At 40.4% G+C, this 11,594-nt stretch overlaps 1 protein-coding gene across 2 annotated transcripts in view; it reads left to right on the forward strand.

The window, feature by feature from the left end:
• Positions 1-10,913, forward strand: part of LOC141259040 (glypican-5-like) — a 323,430-nt gene extending 312,517 nt beyond the window's left edge. For both annotated transcript variants that reach the window (XM_073674458.1, XM_073674460.1), the window contains one exon: positions 1,976-10,913. In XM_073674458.1, the coding sequence (XP_073530559.1) occupies positions 1,976-2,184 (209 nt within the window). In that variant the 3' untranslated portion in view covers positions 2,185-10,913. The remainder of the gene's footprint in view (positions 1-1,975) is intronic.
• The last annotated feature ends 681 nt before the right edge of the window (positions 10,914-11,594 follow it).

Genomic DNA, 11,594 nt, shown 5'->3' on the forward strand with positions numbered 1-11,594 from the left:
TCAAAATTCTCAATTCTGAGGTAAAATCTGTATTCAGTGAAGACAGACTCTCCTGTTACTGCCTCTACCTCTACTTCTCTACTCTGCTCCCTCCTCTCCCTTCAATCTAGAAAGAATCTCATCACTAGTAATTGTCATCTCCTACCTCAGTAATGGGAAAGTCTTCACTGAATACAGATTTTACCTCAGAATTGAGACCTTTGATAATCACTGATCAATTCTGACAGAGAAAGAAGCGGATTTCTCTGATAAGACATAATACAAAGTTGTTTATTCTTATGTGTACTAATGATTTATCAAATAAAAATGAAAACAATGGTTACTCTTTAACCCCTTCACGGCATGCGCAGGCGGTGCGGGAAGTGCGTTCCTACAAACCGGCGTACATGTACGGCACAGCTATTTCTGGTCACCGCTCTGCATCGCACGGTGACTGAGTTAAAGGGAATGTGTCACCCCCTGGGCGATATCAGACCTCTACTGTGGCCATACAGGGTATAGAAAAGTAAATCTATACTTACCTGTATGGCCCATAGCAGAGGTCTGATTGCAGAGAAATCTGGTTTTATAAAGTCTGTTTTCCAGAGGCTTGGAGTCCGGGGACCATGCATCCAACATGGTGTCCGATCTCAATTCCAGCCAATTTTGCCTTGAAAAAGGCAAATGGCGCTACTTCCCTTCCGAGCCCTGGCGTGCGCTCAAACAGTAGTTTTTCCCCACATATGGGATATCTGCGTACTCAGGAGAAATTGCACAACAAATTTTCAGGTCCATTTTCTCCTGTTACCCTTGTGAAAATAAAAAAATTGGGGTTAAAGTGACATTTTTGTGATAAAAAGTAAAATGTTCATTTTTTCATTCTACATTGCTTTAATTCCTGTTAAGCACCAAAAGGGTTAATAAACTTCTTGAATGTGGTTTTGATGACTTTGAGGGGTGTAGTTTTTAGAATGGTGTCACGTTTGAGTATTTTCTGTCAAATAAGCCAATCAAAATTATTTCAAATGTGATGTGGTCCCTAAAAAAATGGTTTTGTAAATTTGATGGAAAAATGAGAAATTGCTGGTCAACTTTTAACCCTTCTAACTTCCTAACAAAAGAAAGGTAAAAAATTATGTAGATGTAAAGTAGACATGTTGTAAATGTTAGTTATTAACTATTTTTTGCGGCATAACTTTCTGGTTTAAGGAATCGGATATACAAAATTAAGCTTTTGAAAATTGCGAAATTTGCGAGACAAATATCTGTTATTGTACCTCCTCCACATGTTTAATTTGAACATGCACTCTTGGACAACCCCTTTAAAAAATGCTATGAACCTGCATATATTGAGTTAATCTGGCGGTTAATAGTGTTCTAAAGCCGTGCAGCTGACACACTGACAGCTCGACTTCCAGGAGGAAATGAACTTTCAGGTATAGAGGCGCGGCTACAGTCACTACTCTGTACATAGTGAGCGGCGGCTGTAACCACGTCTTCGGCACTGACTGACAGCCGGCTCAGCACTGATGCACTCTAGAGCCAGCTGTCAGTCAGTGCTGGGGCACGGAACTGAGCGGTGATTGAAATTGTGCCGGCATGCCTCTATGACTGAAAGCCTGAGGCTGCCAGGAGGAATAAAGTTCATTTCCAGCAGCCGGGTTTCCAGTGCGGCAGTCTCACGGCTTTAGAGCGCTTATTAACCTGCAGATTAACCCTATATCTGCAAGCTAATAGCGTTTTTTAACATGACAGTTTCCCTTTAATAATTACATAGCTCCATCCTCATTATTTGAGCTTTTATACTGTTACCAACTGGATTTTTAGCCCTTTCCCATTTGGACATTTCACATCTGGCTGGTTTGCTGTAAAAATCATTTGTTAACCTATTGATCTGAATATTTTACAATCAGTTTTTCTTATTTTTTTGTACTATGGGGTCTCATTAAATATAGCGACTTTTTTAACCATTTCTTTTCAATATATTTATTTTCAGAGTTAAGAAGACGGACAGGCAAAACCAGCATGGTCAACCGAACGATGGAAGATCCTGTAAATGTAAACCCAAGTGCCACCAGGATACCACCTAAACAAAGGAATTCTTCTAATGCCTCCAGCAGATCACACAGCTCCTTGGCTTTAATTGTGGCTGCCTTATTCATTACACGTCCGTTTATATCACATATTTGCAGCGCTACATTTTAACAATCTGCTCCAAAATCCTTTTGAAGCCTTATTCAAGTGAAGTACAACTGTAGCTTTTTTTTTTTAGGATGAGACGGCATGAACCAAGCGCTGAATGACCTTGGATAAGTCAACCCCACTGTTGAAATGGGATGACAGGCTGGCAAGCTAGACGTATGTCTCGGGAACTGTAAGGATCGAGGTGACAGATAATAAACAACTCTCACACCTCGAGCAACATGAAAACAAAGTCTCAGTTATTAAGCGGATTGGGTTCACAAATGTGATTTACGACGTGGAAGTGAAACTTGGACAAAGTCACAATGGATGAACGCTCACAGTCCAATACCTAATGTAATAATGTAGAGAAACCTGCCTTGTAATTAAACGGACAGAGTAGAACTGGAATGATACATTTCTATGCTGTGTGTGTCAGACATATGAGTTTCTATGCACTTTAGAAGCCATTAAGCTTCACATATTTCAGATACCTCTAGAATTCTCCTATTTGATATTTGTCACTTTTCCTCTCCCTTTTAAAACCAGCAAATGCCTGTGTTCATCATTCTTTGTATATCAGTTGCCTTCTTTTTTTTTCCTGTCTTGTATGGCTTCGTCTAAACCTCTATTTTACATAGGCGGTATAATATCAGCCAACGCAGGGCAAAAGGGCATGGGCAAGATCAGAAGCGGTATCATAAGGTCCTAAACATGGATAATAAAGCGACTTAGAAGAACTCATAGGGGATCCATAAGAAGGTGGATTTTGGTGTGGTTCTTCAGAAATAATAGCAGTGTCCTGCTACAGTCTGGGAATTGGGCACTTCGAGATTTAAAGGGAATCTGTCACCAGGTTTTTGCTACCTCGTCTGAGAGCAGCATAATGTAGAGAAAGAGACCCTGAATCCAAGGATGTGTCACTTAGATTACTAGGTGCAGCAGTTGTGACACAATCAGAGGTTTTAGATGTAGCATGAAAGAGAGCTCAGAAAGCTAACCCCGCCCATACACTTTATTAGAAGTTTTCTGTGTACATTGTATATTGACAGTGAGCTGCTAATCAGTGCTGGGGGTGGAGTTGCACCAGGAGTCCAGGCAGTGATAATCTCCTGCTCATAAAACACTCATTGTATTGAAACGGCACACAGTCTAATAAGTGACACATCACTGAAATCAGTGTCTAAGCCCATGCTGTCCTCAGATTACATAGCAAAAATCTGCTGACCGAAAAGGTAAACTGAGCAAATCAGCATTAATTTTTTTTTTGTACTCAGTTTTGAAAAAATGCTGTTGCCCAAGGATAGCCATGTATTATTTGTCTAAATGTGTGGTAGCCGTTTGGTTATGATGGAAAAGACCACTACTTTATTCTAAGATTGATTATTGATCTTGTAGGGTAACATTCCTTCATCTACTATCTCAGTGCCATAGCAGCTTATATAAATGTGGTGGAACCATTTTTCAGGTTCAGATTGGTGGATTCTTAAAACGTACCTGTCCTTTTACACAAAAGCATGGTCTTGCTCTCATGCCGCACAAGTTAAAACTGGATTTAGTGAACATGCCAGTGTAAAATGTGCAGAAACTGTCCCAATTCTTATGTTCTAAATCCCATCTACTGGTTGTGAGTGTGGAGAGGTCCTCGTTATCAGCATTCTATAATTTTGGCGGATCATTTCTCTCACTTCTCAGCATGTGTTGTTACTGTTATTGTCCAATCACTTTCCTGCCCCAAACTGAAAGCCGGCCTCTCTGTTATGTCTGTATGCAGCTGTCAGACAGGAGAGCAGGAGCAGAGAGATGAAGGCTCTCCTCTTCTTGCTGTAATCAATCCCAGCTTCTCTGCTACTAAAGATGGATTACGCTTGACAACAGGCAGAAAGTTAGAAGGAAGGTAGACAGATAGTAGTGGGCACTTTGGCATAATTTTACAAGGCTAAGACAACATAATGTTTATTTGTAAATGGACAAGTCATCACATTATCTATCAAATGAGTTCAAGTTTTCAGCAAGTACAGAGATCAATCACTGGTATAAAGTAACACATCATGTTTGGTTTTTCTATTGTCTTTAGTGGTTACAGTACTTGACCACAGGATCTATAAGTTATCCAGTGGTGCATAACCTAACTGTATGCCCTATATAGATGGACGAAGGTGTATTCAAAAAGTGATGTATAATATTGGCAATTTCCTTTTTATCCTACCAGAACAGTATGTGTTTACAACACTGGTTATGGAATACGACTTATAGTGTAGCCTACCGATATCAGCAATTCTGCATCTTTTTTCAATTCTCATTAAAGTTGAGGGCAATCATCATTTCATGCCAATCTAAGCTACAAGTTCTGTCTCTTTGCCGACCATTTCCTAGTGAGATTAGAGTCTTGCCACATGCAGCGCCATCATGCTAAATTCAGTTGCGTACCTGAAAATCTCATTATCACCTCAATGATAAAATATTCAAGTAATTATAGCTGGATAGAAATATGTCTGCAAACTCAATAATAGTCCCTGAAATGAATTAGATTGCAATAAAAGGAATAGAGAAGGATTTCTGTGACCTGTCACCTCGTATGAAGGGTTTATTCCTTGTTTTGCTGTGCAGTCCATTCTGAGTTTATTGCACATGATGTTAATTTCCAAGATTTGTGGTCCTAAAAATGGGAGACAAATACCTGTCACAGGGAATATTGGCCCTTAACCACGTTATGTTGACCCACTATCTGCCGTAAACTACATTGACTTTGTTAGGTAGAGCGCAGTACAGTCTGAACTGTCACATAACTTATCATTTCAATACCGTTATGTAGCCATTATGCAACACAATCCAAATTATCCCATCTCAACCCACTTTAAAATGCTTGATCTGTCTCTGCCATTGATTGGCTGGACGGGCAATTCTTGCCATTTCCAGTGTGTTAACCCTTTGCAATTCTACGTCTGACCTCGTCCGACGTTATGATTTTCCTGATTCGCTCCAATGTCGGAAAATGCCAAATTTTTTTTCTGTTGCATTTGACCTGATTAGTAGTGGCTTTAGCCAGCAGATAGGGCAGGTTGTACTCTGTTTCTTGGCTGGCCATGTACTTTGAAAAATCACGGAAAAAATTTATTGGAATGGGTTGAGATGGGACTATGAAGTAAGCTTTGGATGGAAATAACCCTTTAAACATTTTATATGTTCAGCGCTCTTGGGGAGCGAGTGTATGGAGCGGGTGTAAAAAACGTGCTCAAGAGCTGAGCCTGCCCCATTCCTGGCAGATGATGACTGTGTAATTCAACCATAATCTGCCTCTAACAGCCATGAAATAGAGCAGAGATGCTGCTTTTAACCTATTAATTACCACTGTCAATCTCTGACAGCAGCATTTAATGCGCGTGGTCCGGGAACATATCGTTCCAGCCTGTAGCTGGGCTTCATAGGAGACTGTGATTTTTACCATATACTGCAATACAGTTGTATTGCAGTATATAGTATAGTCAATCAGACAATCGCAGGTTCAAGTCCCCCAAGGAGATTAACAAATAAAGTAAAAAAAAAAAGTTTTAAAAAATACAAAAAAAATGGAAAAACTTAAAAATGTGAACCATCCCCCTTTTCCCCTTTTAAAAATAAAGATATAAAATAATACATATGTGGTATTGCCTCATTCATAAAAGTCCGATCTCTCAAAGAATATAATTAATTAACCCAATCGGTAAAAACTGTAAAGAGAAAAAGAAAATGAAACCACCAGAATTGCAGTTTTTCAGTCACTGCAATTTATGTACCATAAAATAGTATTTTTTTATTTTTATTACTTAAATAAATAAAAAAATGTAGGTTTGTATTGCCGTAAATTGTACTGACCTGGAGAATAATGTTACCAGATTATTTTTACCACACAATGAACGTCATAAAAACAAAACCCAAAAAACAATTGTGGAATTGCATTTTTTTTTCCGCATTTGGAATTTTTTCACATTTTTCACTACATCGCATGGTAACATGGATAGAGTCATAAAAATGCAACTTGTATCGCAAAAACTAAGACCTCATATGGCTATGTCGACGGAAAATAAAAAAAGTCATGACTCTTGGAAGAGGGGGAGGTAAAAACAAAAGTGCAAAAATAAAAAATCTCCTGGTCCTTTAAAGGATTAATGATTGATCTCTGTTATCTAAAGTTGATATCCTCTAGATAACATTGAAAAACTCAAAACACAATAGGCGACTGAAATCTGAGTACAGAGATAAATAATGCTGAATTCATGTAGTGATGACGGTATAGAAATTTGCAGCTTATTCTATGGCGATTAATGTATAGTTGTAATTGTGTAATCAGAATACACCAACCCAATATCCACTTTTAACACCAGTGCAAGGACCTGTGACCACTGCACCCTAGCTGCGCTCTGACGAAACAGTGTAGGGGAGCATTCACTAGCTCCCACATTACTGACGGGCCAGAGTCTGGCTGATCCTGCCTTTCTTCATGGAAAAATCGCTAGGGCTGGATAACACCACTTCTTCCTTTAGCCTTTCTAGTACTTAGAGGGAACCAATCACCAGAAAAAAACGCTATTAACTTGCAGATATGAGATTAACTAACCTGCACATAGCCGAATGCTGCTGGGAGGAAATTAACTTTATTCCCTTCGGCAGCATTCTGGTTTCAGTCACGGGTGCGGCGCTGGCACGGGTTCAGTCACCGCTCTGGATATACAGAGCAGTGGCTGTAACCACACCCGTGGCCCTAACACTGGCTCTGCATTGGGGCTGGCTATCAGTCAGGGCCGGGGGCGCAGTTACAGCCACCGCTCTGTATACCCAGAGCGGTGACTGAACTCGTGTCAGCGCCGCACCTGTGACTGAAACCAGAATGCTTCCGAAGGGAATAAAGTTCATTTTCTCCCAGTAGTGCGGACACCGGGCAGGTTAATAATACTATTTACCTGCAGATTAACCTCATATTAGCAGGTTAATAGCATTTATTCTGGTGACAGCTTCCCTTTAAGTGCCCCAGACTTGCCTGCTATAAGGAACTGCTGGTATTGTAGAATTTTTGCTGTGACTTGCGCCCTTTCCTTGTCTTGGCTGCCACACACACACACACAGTGATGATAACCTTCCTCTGAGGAGGTCTTTCTTGTCTCTGCTCACTAAAGCCCCCGTCACACTAAGCGAGATCGCTAGCGAGATCGCTGCTGAGTCACAAGTTTTGTGACGCAACAGCGACCTCAATAGCGATCTCGCTACATTTGACACTTAGCAGCGACCAGGCCCCTGCTGTGAGATCGCTGGTCGTGTCGGAATGGTCTGGACATTTCTTTGATCGTTGAGGCCCCGCTGGGTAGCGTGTATCAGTGTGTTTGACAACTTACCAACGACCTTGTTAACGACTCAGACACAGTAACACATTGGCGTGCATCGTTATACAGATCGTTACGGGTCGCTGCATCGTTGGGAAGATCTGACTGTTTGACATCTCACCAGCGATCACATAGCGACGCAGCAACGATCCCTGACAGGTCGTATCGTTGTCGGGATCGCTGTAGCGTCGCTTAGTGTGACGGGGCCTTAACTCACTCTCAGGAACTAACACACAGGTCCATATCACTCCTCCCCAACTATACGCCAGCCCTACAGATAACCCTATCACCCCTGACCAACAGGAATTGCAGCCTCCAGGAGGGTAAAACATGTCATAGAATACATTTTGCATAACATTAAAACAACAGGGGTCTTCAGAGCGGTGTTATGCCAGTATCTCCACCTTTACAGATACACCTCAGCCCATCCAATATATGTTGTTCAATCTGGTTCCTGGGCAGTCCACTCCTCTGGGCAAGGAGAAGGCTTGTGAGGTATAAAGCAGCTTTGTTCGAAGTGATGATAAAAGTTTTTCAGTTCAACAAAGCGAATTAAAAGCAAAAAATTCTTTATTGTGACTTTTTTAAAATAGTTGCATGACCATAGAAAAATATTTGATGCATTTTGAGTCTTAATCATAGATTAATCGATTAAGAGTCAGCCAGACTCGAAACGCGTCAGATATTTTTCTATGCCCTCTTTTCTATTACGGTTTATAACAATGAGCCCATGAGTTATCATCTCCTTAGCTTTAGTTCAATATTTAGTGTCCTAAAATAGAAACCAATCTCCATAAATATAGCCCCAGTGTAAGGCATGTACGTAGCTGTACAACATCCAGCTTTACAATGACAAGACACATGGCGACTGATGCAGATGGGAACACTAAGAGGTACTTATTTTCACTTTACATTAGTCCATGGTCCCTCAGGAGCTTGAAGACGGTACACTAAAGTCACTGAAGCCAGACTAAGCGCTGATGCCTCTGACTTTATGGAGTTCTGTAGGATATAGCTGTAAATTTAAAGATAAGCTGCAAATAAACCAGTATAAAAAACTTTTCTCAGGATGCTATCCTCCGGGGTCTTCTGGAGTTAAGGCCCCGTCACACTTAGCGACGCTGCAAAGATCCCGACAACAATACGACCTGTCAGGGATCGTTGCTGCGTCGCTATGTGGTCGCTGGTGAGCTGTCAAACAGGCAGGCTTACCAACGATCAGGGGAGCAGCGACATCGTGGAAAGAATCTTTCCACGATGTCCTGCTCCTGGTTACGAGCCTGCTGAAGCAGGAGCAGGCTGGTAACTATGGTAAACATCGGGTTACTAGGGGCACACGTGCTCCTAGTAACCCGTTGTTTATCATGGTTACCACTCTGCTACAGTGAGCGGGAGGTTACCGCTCACTTTAGCAGGCTCGTAACCATGAAAAACGACGGGTTACTAGGTGTGCGTGTGCCCCTAGTAACCCGATGTTTATCATGGTTACCAGCCTGATCGCTGTTCCCGCTGGTCACACACAGCGATGTGTGCTGACCAGCGGGAGAGCAACGACCAAAAAATGGTCCAGGACATTCTGCAGCGATCAGCGACCTCACAGCAGGGGCCTGATCGCTGCAAAGTGTCACACATAGCGACATCACTGGTGAGGCCGCTGTTGCGTCACCAAAACCGTGACACAGCAGCGAACTCGCTAGCGATCTCGCTGTGTGAGACGGGGGCTTTAGACTGTCATTAGAACGCTACAGCATCAAAGGCCCAGTGATTAAATCTTTTTTTTTGTTCTACATTAAAGTTTTACAGAACTAGATTACAATCCGTGACATTCACTATTAAACCTTTCTCATAATATATGTTATTAAAGGGTTGTCCACCCCCTGTTGGGGCTTTGCTTTTTTCTAAATGTATGTCTTCTTGGGTAAAAATCTCTATTGTAATTGGGATTCATTAAAATTTTTACTCCATTTGCCTTCTATAGTTTCTCTGTTGCACTTTCTATGGCTGGCTATCAGTATCTGATATAGATCACAGTGGGATCTGTTGTTGTCGTAGGTGGAGAGAAATATTTTTCAAGGACCCATAGACTTGCATTGCTGATTTTAACCCAACACTCAGATCAAAATCAGACATGTCACCGATTTATTCCATGGACCATTTGGTCTGAGAAAAAAATTGGTCATATGTATGGCCCCATAGAACAACATGGGTTTGAGTGCTATCTGTAAAAACACAATTTAAACACAATGCATAAGCCCTTAGGCCACGGCCCCACTATCAGTATTTGGTCAGTATTCAGTCAGTATTTTTTCTCAGGAGTGGGAGACAAACCCAGGTGAGCAACAATCAGAGAAAAGATATAGTAGAAACAAGTCACCAATTCTGCATTTATCATCCACTACTGGTTTCGGCTCCCACTCCTGAGAAAAAATACTGATAGTAGGGCCGTGGCCTAACTGTGTTTCTGTTAAACTTAAGAAAAGTTTCCAAGTTCATCTTTCCCTTGAATCACCCTTTCCTGAACTCCAGTCCTCACGGCCCCCAACAGATCACGTTTTTGGGATTTCCTTCATATTGTACAGGTGAGAGAATCTGTTTCAAATTCTGATACCTAGATAATAATTCCACCAAATGTGCAATATTAAGAGAATCCAGAAAATATCATCTGTTGGGGGCCGTGAGGACTGGACTTTGGGAAAGACTGAATTAAACACTAAAAAAACTGACATGACTTTGATGGCACACGGAATGCTATCCATTTTTTGACGGTCCCATTCACTAAAAATTGGATCAAAGAAGGACCTCTGCTATTTTTTTTTGCAATCGGTATGCAAAAAAACCCCACAGTTATGTAAGTATTTCCGTACTCTATAATGGGTAGGTGTGCGATCTATGGACAAAAAGAAACGGATGTAACATGTATGACACCAAATGGATATCAAACGAGGCATAATTGATCTAAAGCTTAGTTGGTTCCATTATTTAGTCCCATTTTCAAGACAGGACGCCGGGCATACACTGTTCACTATCCATGTGTCAGGCAGCTGCCCTCAAAGCCCTTTGAACTTGTTGGCTGATAAGCCTCCTGCCCCTGCCCAAACTAGGACTGATCAGAGTCTATAACACTAAATCAATAATACTATGATTGATGATAGCATGAAAGAGATAGATGAGACCGGACTATGAGTATTGAGCTGCAAAATTGAGTGCAGTGATGTTATCTGCATCTTTCTTCATTCTGATACCCTCTTTTAATCCCCACTCCTTTTCCTTTTCGCCGTACGAGAAAATTATTTCATTATTCCTTTTTACAAAGCTCCTTGTGTATGCATAAATCATTTACACCTTCTTTTGCTTTATGAATTCTGCTACAATATAGACACATTAATCCATACAGAAGAGTTGGTATCTTTACATCACTGTATTTATTAACATGATTGACAGCGGCCTTGCAATGTGCTGGCGATAAAGCATCGATATATTCATAGACTTCAATAGAACAGCACCCCCTTGTGGTCAGAATATCATAAAGATCAGTTCTTTTGTTTTAGTACATAATAATGTTTAAATAAAAACTCTTTTAAAAAATGCATTTTGTTTTGTATATATATATATATATATATATATATATATATGTATATATATATATATATATATATTTCTTTTTTTTACCATTAACACATTGCAGTGAATAACATATTGATGTTCATTGTTTGATTTTTTTTTTTTATATTTTATAAATCAGTCAAATGTAAAAAATGTCCTAGAAGATTTTCGGCTTCCTACAAATGTGTGTCGTGATAATTGAAACTGACAACTATGTACACAGAGCCTCGGATCCCACACACTTTTTAATATTCTGATTATTTTGTCACTTATTTTTCTGCTGCCAGTTTTCTATCTTCTCCATTTTTAGGACTGAAGTACACATCTTAGGCCGGATTCACATGAGCATATAAAAAATTGTCCGAGCTCCTTCCAGAAAAAAAAAGGATGACTTTTTATGCTCATGGCATTCATTTTTATACATCAGCAATTAAAAATTTACAAGGACAAATACAATTTCCTATGCAAGGAATT

Source organism: Phyllobates terribilis, unplaced genomic scaffold (genome assembly GCF_046119375.1).
Source record: "Phyllobates terribilis strain yellow unplaced genomic scaffold, ASM4611937v1 Scaffold_3__8_contigs__length_932513732, whole genome shotgun sequence".
NCBI lineage: Eukaryota > Metazoa > Chordata > Amphibia > Anura > Dendrobatidae > Phyllobates > Phyllobates terribilis.